Source organism: Mytilus trossulus, chromosome 2 (assembly GCF_036588685.1).
Source record: "Mytilus trossulus isolate FHL-02 chromosome 2, PNRI_Mtr1.1.1.hap1, whole genome shotgun sequence".
Classification (NCBI taxonomy): Eukaryota; Metazoa; Mollusca; class Bivalvia; order Mytilida; family Mytilidae; genus Mytilus; species Mytilus trossulus.
In genome coordinates, this window is record NC_086374.1 from 90,945,816 (window position 1) to 90,966,753 (window position 20,938).

General features: G+C 32.8%; 3 protein-coding genes across 3 annotated transcripts; 2 read left to right on the forward strand and 1 right to left on the reverse strand.

The window, feature by feature from the left end:
* Positions 1-2,789, reverse strand: LOC134705524 (baculoviral IAP repeat-containing protein 3-like). Its single transcript, XM_063564242.1, has 3 exons — positions 2,721-2,789; positions 1,030-1,574; positions 1-311 (listed from the first exon to the last, which is right to left on the reverse strand). Exons 2-3 carry the CDS (start codon positions 1,547-1,549, stop codon positions 190-192), a joined length of 642 nt encoding a protein of 213 aa, XP_063420312.1. The 5' UTR covers positions 1,550-1,574; positions 2,721-2,789; the 3' UTR covers positions 1-189.
* Positions 2,790-6,933: 4,144 nt separating this feature from the next.
* On the forward strand, positions 6,934-8,430 carry LOC134708332 (baculoviral IAP repeat-containing protein 7-B-like). Its single transcript, XM_063568779.1, has 3 exons — positions 6,934-6,964; positions 7,132-7,668; positions 8,249-8,430. Exons 2-3 carry the CDS (start codon positions 7,155-7,157, stop codon positions 8,374-8,376), a joined length of 642 nt encoding a protein of 213 aa, XP_063424849.1. The 5' UTR covers positions 6,934-6,964; positions 7,132-7,154; the 3' UTR covers positions 8,377-8,430.
* Positions 8,431-15,858: 7,428 nt separating this feature from the next.
* LOC134705525 (baculoviral IAP repeat-containing protein 3-like) lies at positions 15,859-17,443 on the forward strand. The gene is made up of 2 exons (XM_063564243.1): positions 15,859-16,373; positions 17,294-17,443. The coding sequence occupies exons 1-2, from the start codon at positions 16,052-16,054 to the stop codon at positions 17,419-17,421; spliced, it is 450 nt and encodes a 149-aa protein (XP_063420313.1). The 5' UTR covers positions 15,859-16,051; the 3' UTR covers positions 17,422-17,443.
* The last annotated feature ends 3,495 nt before the right edge of the window (positions 17,444-20,938 follow it).

Genomic DNA, 20,938 nt, shown 5'->3' on the forward strand with positions numbered 1-20,938 from the left:
GGCAATGATAAATTATTTATTATTTTATAATACTATCTGTATGACGTCAGTGCTAAAACAATACTTGTAAAGACAGAGAGCGTTTGAAGGAAAATCTTTCAGATATAAAAGGAATTTAAGAATACTTTTTTTCTAGAATACAAAAGAAAGAGATCTTTTCGAGTTCTTATAGTAACACAAGTAACACGGTCAACCGGAAACAAGTGGACATTTCGGAAACCACTTTTTGTGTTCAGCTTGTGGAATGTCTTCCGTGTCCCATCCAGATAGTATCCCTCCACACATAAAACATTGACAGGTGTCTCTAGTTCCTGAAAATGTACAATATAATTGAGTTCTGATTTTATAGCTTACATGTATGGGTTATTATTGATTAAATGTTATTTCTGTATAATTATTAGGTCATTCGGGGTCTCAAATTAATTTGTGTTTTTTTTAATTCGCTTACACTGTTACACACTCTTTGGCTTGGTAAAGAAAGTATCAAGATTTTTTTATATTTTGTAGACGACTTATCATTGTCGTTTTCACACGAGCATATAAAATGAATTTATGAAAGCACTATTATTCTTTTTATAATTTCAGATTTAAAAACAAAATGATAAGAAAACTATCCGGTGAAAATCAATTATTTTTTTATGCATTCGTTAGATTCGTGTTTTCATGAATCGGTACTAACAGGGATTTTTGAAAAAAGCAAAACTTGACTTAATAAGTATTGGTATTCAGTCATGAAAACTTATGATACTGCATCATGTCGATATTACGAACATTTGTCGACACTGCACAAGGTAATGCTTTTATAATACTATTTATGTCTTCTTCTTTTTTTTATTTATTTATAACACGTCATTGCTAAAGGCTAAACAAATATTTTCAATATTCAAGTACTTCTAGATACGTTCTTTGTGTATTTGATTGTCTTCATGTAAGCTAAATGTTCTAGTGATTCGTGCCAATCAGATGTTCAAAACAATTTCCAACTGATAGTAAAATTCTTCGTTATGGGAATCAAAATAATATACCAACCTTTGTAGTAAAGACCAGTAGCTGCTAAATCATTTGGTTTCTGTTTCAATGTTCTTGGCCATGATTGGTAAGTGGACAATCTGTCACAATATAAGGAATATTGGCTGTTGTGTGGTTTTACATTCTTTTCTGGCGATTTATTTTCTTTCTTCTGATATGTCTGGACCGTGGCAGAGTTAGAAAATTCAAACATTCTAACACAGTTTTTGTTCTTCACGCGAACAAGTTCACATTGGCTAAAATGTTTAGAATGTTCACTATGGACATCATCGTCTTTTGTCCAGCCACTTAAAATTCCTCCACAAAAAGCACACTGGACCTTGTCCGTGATTCCCATATAGTAGAAGCCATTATCACACAACTTTCCAGGTGACACAAACATATTCGTTGGCCAGTTTGTAAATGTGTTCCTCCTTAGTTCAACATCTACCCGTAATGGATGTAATCTTTCTAGGGGGTGCTGAGATACATCATCGTAGTCCCCTCTTGACAAAGACGGTGACCGCATCACTGACAACATACTGGCTGTAATTACTTGACTTGTTCTGTACAACAAAAAAAACCAATAAATCTGAAGTACTATGAAAATGTGAAAGGAAATGATATGGTTTTGTTGAAGTGTACTATTATCATATGTATAACTGGTAAATGATTTTCGGTACTTTATACTGATAAAGATACGAAATTCCAAAATTAAAATAAGAGTTTTACATTTCTTAATATCTTGAAATATACAGGGTAAATTCCCCATCTATCAATGAGCTGTATAGGGAAGTATTTTTATGATTTTTGTAGTCTTTTTGTATTATGGATTATGGACTTTCGGAATTGATTTTCCTCTAAGTTCAGTATTTTTGTTATTTACTTTTTAAATATGAAAACACATGATTTTGATTTCAAAATAAACCAAACCATACTGAATAAACTGTTAAATGAAACGAATCTGCACTGAATTGTAAAATCTGTAGAAAACAAATTAGGGTCACCTATTTTCTTTCTCTCTCTTAAATATTTTTAAATAAAAGTTCAACAGTAGAGATAAAACAATACGTCATCTGGACGATGTTTTTGTTTATAGTCAATGAAAAGTAAACACCTTCATCAATTTTATCCCATTTTGATAGAGAAACCGCCTCATGCTGGACAAATTATATCTAGCGAAATGTACAGCTTCTTATATGCATTGTTTTAATAATTGTATAAGGGTTTACTATATTTTTGAAATTTTTCGTATCTGACCTCAGGGAGCATAAGTCATGTGGGTCGGCAGGAGAGCATTTAGGGACAACAGATTTTTAAGTCTGAAATACGCTACACCAAGAATGATTGTGTCAATGTTTGGTTAGATAGTCAAGATGTCAGACGCCGGTCATTGGGCTAATTCATGGCAACTAATCGCATTGCCGAAAGGGTCATTTGAAGTGAAGTAAAAAGTCATTCAATGCTTTCAATGAATGAGTACCACATTCCACAAGTTTTTCTCGAACATGAATACAATATTTGATATTGGACGTTAAACAACAAACAATTGATCAATCATTCCACGATTTTGCATTTTCATTTCATAAATTATAAAGCTAAATCCTTTAAAAAAACTTATACAAAAATATACTTTCTAAGCAAATGTGGCAAGATTGCCAATGATATACAAATTAATTAAATTATGACATTTTCTGTTATATTATACTTACATTATACATCAACAACTTCTTGTAATGACTAAAATTGAACTTCGAGCTATTTGAATGTTTATATTTTCACATCCAATCAAAATTTGTTATTTGTTATTTGTTATTTGCATTTCTATGGTTATCTGTAGTAAATATAACTTTAAACGGATTAAAACTTCCTGGAACTTTAGTAAATAAATTGTAATTTTTGAATTACAAAATTAAAAATACAAATGCTTTATTAGACAAAAAAAGTATGTGGTAACACGAATTGTAGATTGTGATACTATATATATCTCAAAATAGAATACAAGGAAATAATATAGCAAAAAGAGGTCATACTATATTTGGAATATAAAAATAACACGGTTAAAATTTCCTCTTTTTTAGTTATACAGTGAAAACCAATAGTGAAAATGAAACAGAATGTAGTATAACAATGTATGGTTGAAATCTTCAGATATAATTTCTCAGAGTATTTTCTTTATTGTGAGTAAAGAAATGACGAATTTTGTTTAGTGAACTTCCTCATCAATTGTTACAAGGCAAAAACAATGGAATACCGAAGATGCATATTGTTCAAAAGATTAGAGAGACCACAATTGTATATATGGCTTAAAAGAGAATCACATACATACTAATCGTAAGTAATTTTTGCTAAATATTCAATGCATGTTATACTGTAATTTCCTCCTATAACTGGAATCTAATCTATATCTTTATTCTCATAAAGGCAATGCATTACATCGGTACAGATATAACAAATACAACAATAAATATTTACAATATGTACAAAACAAGCGAGAGAGGTTACAAAAGTTCACTCAGCGAAAGTCAAACTTGTATATATATGGCCCTACTTTTTTTTTTTATATATACATTTTTTTTCAATTTTTTTCCATAAACATTGCATTTATATCTTAGCACTCAATATTATTCTCCATTCTTTATTTTCGGTCCATTTGTCTGTTATAGGATCCCACTATTTTTCATCGTTTGTAAACCTCATCATTAGCTCCTAATCTATACGAGGGTCTGGACCAGGGAGGGAGATAAAAAAATGTATGCAATTTATTTATGCTTTATTTTTTCTCATTATCATCTCTTCTTCATACATCACTTAACAATCGACTTCCTACATAACGTAAACTTCGACTATATCACACAACCAGTGACTGCCTAAATCACACAAACAGGGAATACCTACATCACCTATCCATTGACTACATACCTTACCCAACGCCCGGCTACTTATTTATTACTGACTGCATATTTATCATTAATAAGATTCAAGGTTTACTGTATTTGCATCGAGTCCCGTAGGGTCGATGGCCAATACACCTGACCGAGAATCTATACCAGTGCCAATACAGAAACAGCCAGTTCATAACACTTTTATGAAATAGTCCAACTTTTTCAATACAGACTTGTTCTGAATGTTGTATCACATACATCAAATGTGAATATAGGGCCAATATTTCTAATACGAACTGGCAATGATGTGACTATAGGGCCAATATTTCCAATACGGACTGGTATTGAATCCTGAATTACATGCACAATATGTGTTTACATGTTATTCAGGATTCTTTGCCACTACGTATTGGAAATATTGGACCGGGCTGAAAAAGCAATATAGATCACGTGATTTATATGACTAGGACGACGTCACCATTATGACACATGCCGTTTTGGTAGTAATAGGGCTGTTTTAATCGTATTATCAAATAATTCTTATTAAGCAATGTTTTAACAGTACATGATGTATTTCTTATACAAAGTTTTCACAAACTGGTGTATGCTGGTAACACCAATGACACTAGTTTTGTAACACTATTGACGTTTTTAGTTAATGATGTTATGTTAAATAATTTGGAATGTTGTTAGCCAAATATTTTTTTTTACTTTTCTTTTGCTTAATGTTCTTTGTTTTGTGTTCTGTACTTAATAAAAGTAAAATAGAAACTTGTTACCAATGGTGCTATTTTGCGTCATTTGAGTCACTGAAGGGTCAGTAGTGTTCCTATATAAAAATGCAATAATTGTTATTTTTCATTCATTGCTAGTGTTTTAGGTCGTATACGAAGGATTAGATATTAACTTATCATTCAGTCTTACACATTATACATATATTTAGTTTAAAAGTATTTTCTAATATTAACAACGAGGATAATTAGGAAAGCCAAGTTTGTTACACCACTTTATTCTGAAATTCATTTTTAAATAGAATGAATACCTATAAAAACAATGTCAATAAGTGGTAATTTAAACCTTAACAACAAATTGGAACAGTTGTTTGATATTTATCAATATTTTTTTTAAGAACTAAATGCATGTTTTTATATTGGTAACACCATTGCCATCATTCTATCAAAGGATGACTTAAAATTGTTTAAAAAGAAGGAACTCTTTATTTTTCCCATTGCATATTTCTGAATAAAGTTGCTACCCGGCATATTAAAGAATAGGAGAACAAATTCAAAATTTTCAAACAATGACATAATATTCCCAAATTTTCCATTATTGAAATATGCATGTTTATATTGTTTTTTGATAATGACCGATATGCAAGCAGATATATATATATCCTTTTTTTTAAATTTGATCTAGGACATTGGTATCAATGTCACTAGAGATATATAAATAGACAGTCTTTCCCTTGTTTTTTATAATTATGTAGTTTATTTATATAAGTTGGAAATACCCTTTTCTTTTGCAATGTTGGGTGAAACTAAAATTAGAAATCATTTAAGGTGTGCGTGTTTTTAAATCATTTGTTAACTCATATATTATGTTGGTTTTGACATAGAAGGAGTGTTTTCTTTTACCTCATACACATCATAAGATAAGAAAATATTTTGGAAACATCTTTAAAATTAATATTTTATGTATAAAATTGGGAATGGAAATGGGGAATGTGTCAAAGAGACAACAACCCGACCACAGACAAGACAACAGCAGAAGATCACGTACAGGTCTTCAATGTAGCGAGAAATTCCCGCAACCGGAGGCTTGCTTCAGCTGGCCCCTAAACAAATATATATGATAGTTCAGTGATGATGAACGCCTTACTAAACTCCAAGTTGTACACAAGAACCTACAATTAAAAATAATATAAGACTAACAAAGGCTAGACGCTCCTGACTTGGGACAGGCGTAAAAATGCAACGGGGTTAAACATGTTTATGAGATCTCAACCCTCCCCCTACACCTCTAGCCTGTATTCCATTATAATGTTAAATATTCCTTGACTTTGTTGACATTTAAAAGATTTCGGCATTTGAAGCTAGTTTCCAGTTTTATGTTGTGATTACCAATATTCCGACTTTTGGCATTTCGCTCTCTCATTACATTTTGAACGATTTAGCTACACACTTACGTATATATATATATCTATTTTAAGTGCCAGATTTTTTACCCATTTAAACGAAAGAAAACTATTACCACGGCCGGGCATTCTTTTTTTGGGGGGATTTTAGTAGGTTCATTCTAAAATATTGACCTGCCCAGTGTATAAATGCGATTTGTTTTACTTCATCGCTTACGCTTAAAATACTTTGCTGAAACGATCACGGAATCCGTCACATTTGTCGCCTTTCTTCTTTATCGGTTGAAACAGCTTTTATTTCCTTGAGTGAAATCAAACCAACATATATATTAATAATAAAACAATTACACTGTTATATATTAATTGTGTCCTATGCTTTTCTGGATTAACCTTTATCAAGAACGCACCAACCCCAAAGAAGTTAAAAGCTATATACTGTGGATTCATTATTATTCGTTGGATACCAATTTTCTTGGATTAAGTGGGAACAGGTGAACCACGAAATTAAATGTTCAACGAATGACACATTTTCCATAGGTTTATATGCAGACTTCCGCAAAACCATGAAATTAAATATCCACGAACATATGATTTTTCTTTCAGCCACGAAAATTTATACCCACGAAAATAAATGAATCCACAGTATATGCTTTGAAAAGGATATTTTATTTGCTGAGAATTTATGAAAAGAATACTTTACGAAAGCACAGACGACTAAATTGATGATACCGCGGTAATTTTTCGGTATTTGGACTATCGTAAATTCAGGTGAAACGATTAAACCGGCGATGTCCGGTCTTACCCCAACATGCTCGAGATAAGTTTGTGACGTAGCGGATTCAAATTGAAACTAAAAATAGAGTATGGAAATAACCTTTATTTTCCTTCAAAAGAGATATATAAAATACTCTTAATTACTTTACAGGTTAGACTTAACGTAAGTATGCAAAATGTTTTTTTTTATATTTTATTCATTTATATAGAATAACCCGAAATAGTAAATATAGAAATCTACCTCGTTAGAGTTAATCTGTAAATGGTAGGAATACAGATTGATCAATACAGTAAGATGACTTTAAACCATATATTATTTTCTATTTATAGATTTCTTCTATCAGCGTGGAACCATGGCCGTAACTCTGACACAGCTCCCACCTTGTTTATACCACAAGAGAGCTTATGACGAGGTACCCCAGCATCCACTGGAAAGACTTCATCAACTACGTATAAACACAGAGCTACGACGACGCACGTTTGTAACCTGGCCTAAATCATCGCCCATTTGTCCGACTGAATTATGCGACAATGGTTTCTACTATATGGGATCAAAGGACAAGGTACAATGCGCTTTCTGTGGAGGAGTATTGAGTGGGTGGTTAGAAAATGACAATGTCGCTAGTGAACACGCCAAACATTTCAGGTATTGTGAAAAAGTTTCAACCAAATCGAAAACCTGTGCGGAAAGTTTACCTGAACATTCTGTTTCAAATTATGCCGGACAACACTCACAGAATGCAAACCTTCAACCGCATAATAAACAATTCTTAATGCTAAATACACGGATTTCTACGTTCCAGTCCTGGCCAAAGAACTTAAAGCAGTCACCAGAAGATTTAGCATCTACAGGCCTATACTACAAAGGTATGTATCTAAAAAAAATCTTTGACAATGAAGTTGACATGGTCTAAACATTTATGAAAATCACATATACTTACCTTATTTTTTTTTTTAAATAGTTCAAATTATTTTTTCAAAATTTCTAATATTACTTCTTTTCATGTTTGGAATGTACAAAAAAGAAGAGTTCATAACATATTGTATATAAAAAAAACCACTTTATTCTGTGTATGCGTCCGAACAGTTTTCTGGATTTATCTTCACCAGGAACGATCATATATTATGTATAAATATATTTTAAGCTAGATATGAATTAAACTAGGTTCAATCCACCTTTTTATAGACAAAAAAATGCCTAATATAACAGTTGTTATCCAATCGTTTGATGTATTTGAGCTTTTGAGTATGTCATTTGATTAGGGACTTTCCGTTTTGAATTTTCCTTAGAGTTGGCATTTTTGTGATTTACTTTTTAGAACGAACTGGTTAATTATAGTAAATAAAGTACGCAATTTGTGCTGACGCCATTAATAGACTCGAGATTTCTCACATCATAAGCATTTCATCGAAATGATTTCAAAATCTATTCATTTTTGTCTTTCAGGAACTGGAGATTCATGTCAATGTTATATGTGTGGTGGTATATTATCAGGCTGGGAGGATGAAGACATTCCAGAGGATGAACACAAAAAATGGTTTCCTAAATGTCCACTTGTCAACAAAGAATTGTAATTGAAAAAAAATAAATCAGCAGATCAAAAATGGGTCTATGCTGTGTACAATTAATTTTATGACTTTCTTCTAAATCGTGTGGCCTTTTTCAACTTGTACATAATTTTATTACTTTCTTCTATATCGTGTGGCCTTCTACAGTTGTGTACATAATTGTAGATTTTGCACATAAAATTATCCAGTACATGCTAAAAAAGAAGAGTGAATTGATAATTCCAAATGCAATAAAGCAGACAAAATATATGACTAAACAAAAAATGGTGAAAGGACAACCACCAATGCAATACACCACACCAGATAAAACAAAAACTGGAAGTGAACTCATGTGCTGCGAAATGATTTTCAGTTCCTGTTTTTTAAACTTGACAGTAGTTTTCTTATGACATAAATGATGTTACATGCAACTGTGGGGTGGGTTTGATCTACTCTTCTCTGATATGATATGTTGGTTAAAATCAGAAAAGAAATGACATGAATATGGCATTTATAGGTCTTAATCATTAGCAGATATCCATGGTATTTGCTCACATGTAACAACATACAAATACCTACAGAATTAATTATGTTAACAGATTGGCTAAAAAGCCATGGACAGGATCATTTAAAATATATTAAGCATATACAATGGTGCCAGTGCAATTTTCTTCAACCATCATCTGTTCCATTTTTGCTCAAGTTACTCCACGATGTATACTTTATCAAATATGACTCTTAAGAGGTGATCTTAAAAGCGACATCTAGTTTAAGTTATTGGTGGTTCCCATTGCCTTTGCTTCAATGATATTCGTTATATTTACCACCCTGTTATAAGAGAACAACAAGTACTACCAACATCATTAATATCACCATTATCGAATTTCATATTAAAGACTTTCGTAGATTTAGAATTCTAAGGTTTGTACAATAGATTTAAAAAGATGTGGTATGAGTGCCATTGAGACATCTCTCCATCTAAGTCCCAAGTAATAGAAGCAAACAAAAGTAAACTATTATAGGCCAAATTACAGGCTTCAGCACGGAACCTTGGCTCACACCGAACAGCAAGGTATACAGAGCCCCAAAAACATCCAAACTGGAAAAACAGCGGTTTATTCTAAAAACAAAAATGAGAAACGAGAAACGCTTAAAGCTCATCAAAAAACGACAACCACTGATCAACAGGTTCCTGACATTATTTATTTATGTGCCTGTCCCAAGTCAAAAGCCTCTAATTTCATATCGGGGCCTTTTATAGCTGAATGTGTGGTATGGATTGCCGTACGGTGACCTATAGTTGTTAATGTCTGTGTCATTTTGGTCTCTGGTGAACAGTTGTCTCATTGAAAATCAAACCACATCTTTTTTATTTATACATCATTGAACGAATAAATTTGAACTATGACACAATGTAAAGACAAACATAATTGAACAAGGGGTCAGATTCGAAACAAATTCAGAAAGACAACCACAACCTTGGACGAAATCCACCAACGAAAATTTCGTACACGGGTAAAGAAAAATAAAAAGTGAATGTACGAATAGTTCCTAGAACACTGATAGTTTTGCTAGTTGAAAAAAAACTCAGATAAAACCTGCAACAATAAGTGTTCATCAAGGTGGTTTTGAATTGGGTTAGATACTATACTGACAATTTATAAACGATCTGCCAGGCTGCATAGCTACCAATCAAATACGATTTCTTGCTAACAGCTGCAACATTCAACGACAGATCAATCTAATGTTGAATAGATTCAAATTGTACGTTTATAATCTTTTTAAATAATCAAAAACTAAGGTTCCAACTACTCCCTCCGGCAAAGTAGACTTTAGATGAATATTTTAGGTTATTTTTGTTATATAGCTTTTCAACGGTTTTGTTACTAATACATCTTTAATTTCAAATGTTTGGCTTTGAGCGTTCCTAATGCAGGTTAATCCAGAAAAGCGCTCCGGACGCATGAAATTATTAAACATGATGTTCTCCTTTTTACATCACTGGGTTGTTACTTCTGCTGGTGGACTGTCAGTCCCCGAGGGTATCATCAGCCCAGGAGACAGTACTTCGGTACTGACACGATTTAACTAACACTTCGAAACTTGTCCATTTATAGATTTTGAACTTTTCAATAACTAAGGTAAATCCAGAAAAGCGCTTCTGATGCATGCAGTTATTAAACTTGTTGTTCTCATTTTTATTCAAACTTCAATAAGACAAAAAATGGTCCATCCATATCTAGCATATTTGGAGTGCATAAAAAAGTACCCAAATCACTTCTACTAGAAAACTTCACTTTCACATACTTGAATCAGATCTAAATGTTTAAGTTTTTAAGATTTCATATAATCAAATCCTTGATTGAAACAAACACATTCAGAACAAGTCATATGTCAAAAGAAATCCCAACATAAACTAAATGATTTAAAAAGTACGTGAAACACTCTTTAGAACAAAACTTCTCCAATGCTGTAGCATCGTCTGTGTCCCAGTTTTACAAATAAAAAATAACAAACAGAAAGATAACCACGTTTGTTCGAACACGAATAACATTATAAACTGGCCAATGCAATATTTCATTCCATTCGATAGTAAATATAATCGATGATAACCATGCAGATTTTTTGCAAATTTTTCGTACCGTTAGAAGTACGAAATTTAGAACTCTGAATTCCTATATTAGTATCCAATAATATTCTCCATTCTTAATTTTTAAGTCCATTTGTCTGTTATATTAATCCACTAATTTGTATTATGTACACCTCATCAAGATTTTTATTATTCAAAATCTATACGAGGGTCTGGAGGGGGTTTGAGGGGCTTTATTACCTTCTTTATTTGTATTTTTTATACTATTTTTTCTTCTTCAATACTTTCTTTAATTTCCCCCATTACCATCTCTTCTTTATATTTCAGCATCCCATTATGTTCTGTTCTTTATCATTTTACCTATTTTTTTCTATTTTTCTATTTTTTATTCCATTTTAATTCAAATCTGCATATGCAGGTAACATTTTGGGCTCACACGAAAAAGATACAAGAATCATTAAGGGAATGACAACGGGGTTAAATATTTTACCATTCACATATTCTGGTCTCTAGTTTGATGGAAAAAAATTGCGGTCAAGAAGATGACATAATTATTTGAATTCAGATTTTCCTTAAAGTGTTAAATTTTTGAGAAAAACAAATGAATAATAAACTACATGAAAAGTGCAACAAAATTTGTCTGACTCAGACAAAAACAACCACAACCACCACCACCCTTTTCTGAGGTGAATGGTTGCTCCCCAAGTAAAGAATCAACTTCATATTTCGCTTATTCAAAATAAGCACATAAGACTCAATTGACATAATAGTCCAACAGGCTGGGTACAATTTTTGAAATTTATAATAGTATTGTTGATGTCATAGTAATTTTATTACACATCAGTCATTTACTAACCTGCATTATCCAAACCTCAAATACCTTTATATCACCGACTATATATATCACATAATCACCGACTAACTATCAACAACCTATAACCTACATCACTAATCGACCGACTATATCATCTAACCAATGACTGCCTATATTACTTAAACAACAACTACATACATTATCTTTCCACCAATTACCTTCAACACCTTATCAACACCTTATCATCGACTACCTATATCACCAATCCATTGACTTCATACATCGCGTAATCACCAACTACCTACAACACCAAACCACAGACTACCTAAATCACGCAACCACCGACTACCTATATCGTCAATATATTGACTGCATGCATCATATCATTACCAACTACCAACAACACCACACCACATACTACCTTCATCTCGCAACCACCGACTGCCTATATCACTAATCCATTGACTTCATACATCGCGTAATCACCAACTACCTACAACACCACACAACAAACTACCTTCATCACGCAACCACCGACTACCTATATCATCCAATCCATTGACCTCATGCATCGCATTATCATCAACTACCTACAACACCACACCACAGATTACCCACATCATGCAATAACCGACTGCCTATATCACCAATTTATTGACTTCATACATCGCGTAATTACCAACTACCAACAACACCACACCACAGATTACCTACATCACGCAAGCACCGAATACATATATCGCCAATCTATTGACTTCATACATCGCGTAATCACCAACTTCCTACAACACAACACAACAGACTGCCTACATCACGCAACAACCGACTGCCTATATCACCAATCCATTGACTTCATACATCGCGTAATCACCAAATACATACAACACCACACCACAGACTAGCTACATCACGCAACCACCGACTGCCTATATCACCAATCCATTGACTTCATACATCGCGTAATCACCAACTATCTACAACACCACACCACAGACTATCTACATCATGCAACCAACGACTACCTATATCATCAATTCATTGACTTCATACATCGCGTAATCACTAACTACCTACAACACCACACCACAGACTAGCTACATCTTTCATCCACTTACTATCTACATCACACAATCACCGATTAATCCACTGATTATCTACATCACACAATCACCGAATAATCCACTGATTATCTACATCACACAATCACCAATTCATCCACTGATTATCTACATCACACAATCACCGATTAATCCACTGATTATGTACATCACACAATCACCGATTCATCCACTGATTATCTACATCACACAATCACCGATTAATCCACTGATTATGTACATCACACAATCACCGATTCATCCACTGATTATCTACATCACACAATCACCGATTAATCCATTGATTATCTACATCACACAATCACTGATTACCCATATATCAATGACTACCTTTATCACCCAACCACCGACTACCTATATCATTAAACATCTGACTGCCTGATATCGCTCAAACACCGACTATAAATCTACATCATTCATCCATCGATTGTTTATATCACCCAATCACTGTTTACATACATAAATTAACCACCGACTACCTTGAATATAAAGCATGTGAGTTTCCATGTATTTAATGAACTGCAAGTATAAACAGTTTAAAAAATGTACGTGATCACAGAGGACATGCATTTTATTTACTTGTATTTCTATTTATTGCTTAGCATCACGATGAGGAACAATTAGTTTCAGTCGATATGTGTAAATATAAATAATTCCTTATCACATATAAGATACTGATTGGTTGCTTTATAGTGCAGCTGAGATACAGCAACCGCTATTGGCTTAAATGAGATAAAGAATTCCAATTTTTTTCGTCTCGGGATAAGACATCAAATGCCGGAAAATTAACTATGTGTATTTGAGTCCCGATCAACTGTCATTAATTCATGTTCGTGTAATAACGCATATCTTGTCCTTTGAAATTCAGTATTGAAATATCAATTATTAATACGTGTTGATTTTTTTATCTACAATATTCACGATTTGTTTTGCTAAATAATGTTTGTATACAATGTTTACCAAAATGAATTATTGGTATTTATAACTTCTGCCGAACTCAGCACACGTCCAGAAGTGTTTGCATTGGTAAATGATTTAATTTTCAACAAGTAAAGTAAAAAAAAAATGTCTAAGACATTCATTTTATATCAATTTATGTCTAAAAAAAACCTTTTCCAATACCAAATCAACAACATCAATGCACACATATTACTTTTAAAATAGGATAGAGTAAGGCAGTCCATAGCTTTTTAGAAAGCTGAAACTTGTTTTTGTGTTTGTTTTAAATTTTGAATTTTTTGAAATACTTAAGTTTTTCTTCCTCAGGCATAGATTACCTTAGCTGTAATTAGCAACACTTTTAGGAATTCTGATCCTCAATGCTCTTCAACTTCGTAATTTATTTGTCCTTTGTAACTTTTAAGGATTTGAGCGTCACTGATGAGTCTTTTGAAGATGAAACGCGCGTCTGGCGTCTATACAAAATTTAGTCCTGGTATTTATGATGAGTTTATTTCATATTGATTTTCAAAGGCCTTTCTGATTATAGATTTGGTTTTAATAAGAAAGGAACAGGAACTGTTTTTCTGGTTCAACTGAGTTCTTCGCATGTTTTAAATAGTGTTTGTATTGCAAAATCTTTATAGTTTTTCTCTTAAGTGTTTTTTTTTTGCGTTGTTATTTTTCCCGTTTTCAATATGGACGTTTTTTTAACCGCATTGGAATATACACTTTATTCCAATGTCACCAGGGGACCTCGTTGGCCGAAAGGTATAAGTAATCACTAGCCAATTAATACTGAGGATGTGTGCTAGAACCCCGCTCGTGCGGGTGCACTTGACTTCAATCTTAAGTGCCAGTCTGCCTAAGAATCAGGCAGTGGTGAAAACATGACAAAAAAAAACCCCACCCAATTTGACATTGATTGCAGTTCATAATATGTAGTTATGCACAAAAATAACATCCATTTCCGTTTTCTGTTCTGGTAATAGAAGATACAATTTGGTTGAAATGAACTAGAAATTAACAAATTAGGGGAGATAACTCTGTAATTTGCTATCATTCTAACCAATTTTCAAACCGAGTTATTTGATATTACCAGACACACACGACTAATAATTTTTAACTCAGGATGATGGTTAGCGTTGGATAGCATGATTAGCTCAATGGATATTGTCTGATTATGTTTTGATTGTTATCTAAATTGCCTGATTCTTACAAAGACTGGCACTTAATTGACTAGGATTGTCAGTTTTCCTATCGAAGGTATTATTTGACCACTCCGGCTTCTATCACCACCACAAATCAATCAAATCAACATTAATAGAGAGACATATATACATAGGCAGTTAGATCTTTTTGTTCTGTTCTATATTTATATTTGGTTTGTTTATATAAGTTGGAGTTAAATCATTTTGTAAAGTCATTTCAGTTGGTTTTGACATAAAAGGCTTGTTTTCTCTCAATGTATAGAAAATAGGATGGGAACTTCCTTAACATTTGTTAAATTTCGACACTTGAAGTTTTCGGTTTTATGCTGTCAATATTCCAACTTTTGGCATATCGCTCTTTTAGTGTCATATTTTAACCCATTTAAGCGAAAGAAAATTATTTCATTTATTTGGGAGATTTAATAATATTCACTCTAAAGTATTGACCTTTGAATTACAATTACCTTACTTGGTTTCTTATACTTTAAAAAACTGATCACGGAAAATGTAACATGCAAACCAACTTAAAATCAAGTATTTCGTCTTAATTCATAAAACGTTTAAAAATAGATGCACTGGAAATAACCTTTATTTTCCATTGGAAAAAAAGAAGAGATATATAAAAGCCTAAAACTTCACACTATTAATTACTTATCAGGTTAGACTTAACGTAAGTATGCCACGGAAACGTCTTTTTTTTAATTTTTTATAATATGAATTAAGCTTAGATAATAATTAATATAGAATTCAACCTTGTTAGAATTGATCATGTTAACGGTAAGAATATATTAAGTTGATTTAAAACCATATATTATAATATTCCATTTACAGATATTTTTCTATCAGTGTGGAATCGTGATAAATCTGACACAGCTTCTACCTTCATTCTGCCATAAGAGAGCTTATTACGAGGTACCTCTGCGTCCACTCGAACGACTTCATCAATTGCGTATAAACACAGAGTTACGAAAAAAGAAGTTAAATCATCGTCCAATTCTCCGACTAAATTATACAATAGGGTTCCTCTAAAATGGGATCATTGTATAAGGCACAATGCTCATTCTGTGGAGGAGTAGTCAGTGGTTGGTTAGAAAATGACAATGTGCTTAGTGAAGACACCAAATATTGCAGGTGCTGTGGAAAGGTTGCAACAAAATCACAAACATGTACGAACAGTTTTATTGAACATTCTGTTTCATATGATGCAAGACAACAATCACAGAATGCTAACGTTCAACCGCATAATAAACAATTCTTGAAACTTAGTTCACGGATATCCACATTCCAGTCCTGGCCAAAGAACTTAAAGCAGTCACCAGAAGATTTAGCATCTTCAGGCCTATATTACAAAGGTATGTATCGAGCTATAAACATACAAGATACTATTAAAACTTTCAGGCTATAAATTACGAAAAAAGTTCTTTGTCTTTACATTAGACGTGTCTTAAAAGTGTGATTACTACGTAATATATATTACTTCATTTGTACCAAATAAATCTCCTTCGAAATTCTTATCATATATATATATTACACGCACACGTATACAAATTCTTTACACCTCCCTATTTTATGCATATGTAAAAACAAATTCTTCAAAATTCGATGTAAAAAGATTTGAAATGGCACACAAAAATTTGTATTATCACAAGGTGAATGAATAATCGAATTGACACTAACCTATCCACCACTACACATTAAGCAAGTAACTTGATAAATAAATCACTCAAAATGTATACTACTTTATTTCTACCAAACTCTGGGATATGGTCAATGATTTTACTGTCGACATTTTAACATTTATACCATTAAACGATTTGAAATTCATTGCATGTTGCATTTAACCCCATGAAAAAAAATAAGACTGTCACATTAAAGTTCAACCTATTAATACATTTTGCCAAAAAAAAGACTGTCATATAATCAGAGAGGTTTAGCTAGCTATAAAACTAGGTTCAATAAGGAAAATAAGAAAATGCTTAACATGACAGTTGTTTCCATTCGTTTGATGTGTTTGAGCTTTTTGATTTTTCATTTGATTAGGAACTTACCGTTTTGAACTTTCCTGGGATTTCAGTATTTTTGTGATTTTACTTTTTAGAACGAACAGGTTGTTTATAGTAAATAAATTACGCAGCACGTGCTGACACCGTTGATATATATGACTTTATGAGTCTTCTAAACACAATTTTAAAATCATTATGACTCAAGATTCCTCACATCATAAACATTTTATCGAAATAATTATTAAATCTATTCTTTTTTCGGTATTTAGGAACTGGAGATATATGTCAATGTTACATGTGTGGTGGTATATTAACAGACTGGGAGGATGAAGATGTCCCAGCGCTTGAACACACAAAATGGTTTCCAAAATGTCCACTTGTCCTCAAAGAATTGTAATTGAAAAAAATAAATCAGCAGATCAAAAATGGGTCTTTGCTGTGCACAATTAATTTTATGACTTTCTTCTAACTCGTATGGCCTTCTTCAATTATGTACATAATTTTATTACTTTCTTCTAAATCGTGTGGTCTTCTACAGTTTTGTACATACATGTACTTGTAGATTTTGCACCTAAAATTATCCAGTTCATTCTAAAAATAGAAGAGTGAATTGATAATCCCAAATGCAATAAAACAGACAAAATATATGACTGAACAAAAACGGTGAGAAGACAAACACCAATACAATACACCACACTAGAAAAACAAAACCGGAAGTGAACTCATGTGCTGCGAAAGGATTTGCAGTTCCTGTTTTTTAAACTGTGTTAATGCAAAGATATAAATAAATACGAAATACAAAATACAAAATACAAAATACAAAATACAAGAATATCATCAACACCAATGCATCTGCCTTGAATATAAGTAATAGTAATATCCTTGACAGTTGTTTACTTATGGCCCATATGATTTGATTTGTTGGTTAAATTCAGGAAAAAAATGTAATGAATATAATTCACAGGTCTTTATTTCCGAAACATTAGCTGCAACTATCCAATGTATTTTGCTTACGATGTAATAGCATACAAACACCTACAGAATTAATCATTTTATCAAATAGACTTAAAAACCATGGAATTGAATCAATCGAAATATTCAGCACATACATTGGCATCAGTGCAATACTCGTCAACCATAATCTGCTTTAATATTTTGGCTCAAGTTACTCCCCGATTTTACTAAATCAAAGATCATTTTTAATTGATAATCTTTAACGCTAGTTAAATAATTGGTGGTTCCAATTGCCTTTAACTTCAATGATATTCATTATATTTACCACCCTGTAATAAGAGAATTCAGCGCCACCAACTTCATCAAGATCGCAATCAAATAATTGCATATAAGGACTATGTCGTAGATTTGGAATTCTAAGGTAGCTTTGTACAGTAGATATATGAAGATGTGGTACGCGTGCCAATCAGACAACTCTCCATCCAAGTCATAGTTTGTAAAAGTACACCATAATAGGTCAAAGTACGGTCTTCAGCACGGAACCTTGGATCACAAAAACAGCAAGCTATAAAGGGCCAAAAACAATGACTAGTTTAAAACCATTCAAAAAGAAAAACAACGGTCTAATCTATACAAAACCAGAAACACTTATAAACCATATCAACTTACGACAACATCTGAACATAAGATTCCTGTCTTAGGACAGGTGCAAACACTGCAGCGGGTTTAAACGTGTAAAAAAATGGTCTATCCAGTATGTAGCATATTTCGAGTGCATAAAAAAGTAAACGATCACTTCTACTGCAATGCGAACATTAAAAACACCCTAAACAAACACATGGTACAAGAAAGAAAACAGTTTTGAATGGTAATGCTAGACTCTGGCCTTTGTAAGTCATGTATGGATTTTAATTTTAGTTTCTTGTGTATAATTCGGAGTTTAGTATGACGTCCATTATCACTGAACTAGTATAGATATTTGTTTAGGGGCCAGCTGAAAGAAGCCCCCGGTGCGGGAGTTTCTCGCTACATTGAAGACCCATTAGTGGACTTCGGCTAATGTCTGTTCTATGGTCGGGTTGTTATCGCTTTGACACATTCCCCATTTCCATTCTCAATTTTGTCAGAATGTTACAGAGTTAAACGTGTTTGCTTCGATACTCTTATATAGTGTATAATACGGCTTTTACGGTCTAGATAAAGGTGTACGTAGACGGTAATGCTTAATACTCTAATTAGAGATGTACGGTTCAGGCTTTACCACTATAGATAGAGATGTACGGTTAGGCTTTGACACTAACGATACAGGTGTACGGTAAGGCTTTACCACTTTAGATAGAGATGTACGGTTAGGCTTTGACCCTAACGAGACAGGTGTACGATAAGGCTTTGCCACTTTAGATAGGGATGTACGGTTAGTCTTTGACACTATAGCTGGAGGTGTACGGTAAGGCTTTGACACTATAGATAGAGATGTACGGTTAGGCTTTGACACTAACGATACAGGTGTACGGTAAGGCTTTGTCACTTTAGATAGAGATGTACGGTTAGGCTTTGACACTATAGCTAAAGGTGTACGGTAAGGCTTTGACACTATAGATAGAGATGTACAGTCTTTGACACTATAGCTGGAGGTGTACGGTAAGGTGTTTCCATTCTAGATATAGATTACTTTTAGACTTCGTCTCTCTAGATAAAGATGTACAGTTATGCTTTACCACTATAGATAGAGATGTATGGTTACGCTTTGATACTAACGATACAGGTGTTTGGTAAGGCTTTGCCATTCTTAATATTTATTACCTATATATAGGCTTTAGCTCTCTAGATAGAGATGAACGTTAAGGCTTTACCACTATAGATATAGCTGTACGGTTAGCCTTGTCCACTGTAGATAAAGATGAACGCTTTGACATGTACGATAAAACATAGACACTCTAGATAGACATACTAGTATACGGTAAGTTTTTGTCATTCTAGATAGAGATGAAGGCTTTGACACTTTAGATTGAGATGTATGGTAAGGCTTAGACACTCTAAATAGACTATGCACGGTAAGGTTATAGCCTAAGGTTTTGATACTTAAAATAGACATGTATGGTAAGGATTTGCCACTTCAGATAGAGATGTAGATGATAAGGCTTTGACGCACTAGAAAAAGATTATACAGTAAAGTGTGTACCTTCTTGATAGAGATGAACGGTAAGGCTTTGACACTCTATAAAAAAATGTACGTGAAAGTAGCAAATAAACAAATGTAGATCACCTTGAATTGCTGTTTTCAGACAAATTAGCGAGTTATATCAAAAGATTTATAGTTTACGTGTTCAATTCAATAATATACAGAGATTTATTGATAAGAAACCAATCGTTTCTGTAATTTGCCTTATTTTTAATGAGATAATATACTGATTGCTTAATAACATAGACGGCATTATGACCTTTTTGCATAAGAAGTATATACTTTAATAGAGATCAATACTGTATAGGACTTTGGTTTGTAATTGGACATTATCCTTTATAAATAATGATTTTCAGACATATATACGCAACGTAAGATATTGCTACCACTACGAAAAATAGCGTTAAGTAAATATGTGACGGGAAATTTTTTATTAGAAATGCTGAAATAAATATTTCATATTATACATGAAAATAAAGATTGATTCTTAAATTTTTACTTTATGAAAGACTTTTAAAGTTGAAGTTGGTCACTGTGAAGTTGGTACACCAATAACATTAATATTACAGGGTTATCTATAAAAAAAAATACGGATTAATGAAAATGTCTTGCAAGTTTGTCCGTTATCATAATTTGACGTCGCTACAAGTGTAATATGCTAGGGACGGCATGCACTGCGTGTTCCTTCCTCCACTTAATATAAATGTCCTGCTTTCAACAAAACGAAATGATGTACACATTACAAAAATACATATCTATAAGACTGTCAAAAAGTAAG

Excerpts from the sequence above, each read along its gene's own strand:
- LOC134705524 (XM_063564242.1), bottom strand. The coding sequence starts at position 1,549 with ATGTTGTCAGTGATGCGGTCACCGTCTTTGTCAAGAGGGGACTACGAT. Across the intron at positions 312-1,029 it reads TACTGGTCTTTACTACAAAG|GAACTAGAGACACCTGTCAA; the intron begins GTTGGTATATTA and ends GTACATTTTCAG.
- LOC134705525 (XM_063564243.1), top strand. The coding sequence starts at position 16,052 with ATGGGATCATTGTATAAGGCACAATGCTCATTCTGTGGAGGAGTAGTC. Across the intron at positions 16,374-17,293 it reads TTCAGGCCTATATTACAAAG|GAACTGGAGATATATGTCAA; the intron begins GTATGTATCGAG and ends TTCGGTATTTAG.
- LOC134708332 (XM_063568779.1), top strand. The coding sequence starts at position 7,155 with ATGGCCGTAACTCTGACACAGCTCCCACCTTGTTTATACCACAAGAGA. Across the intron at positions 7,669-8,248 it reads TACAGGCCTATACTACAAAG|GAACTGGAGATTCATGTCAA; the intron begins GTATGTATCTAA and ends TTTGTCTTTCAG.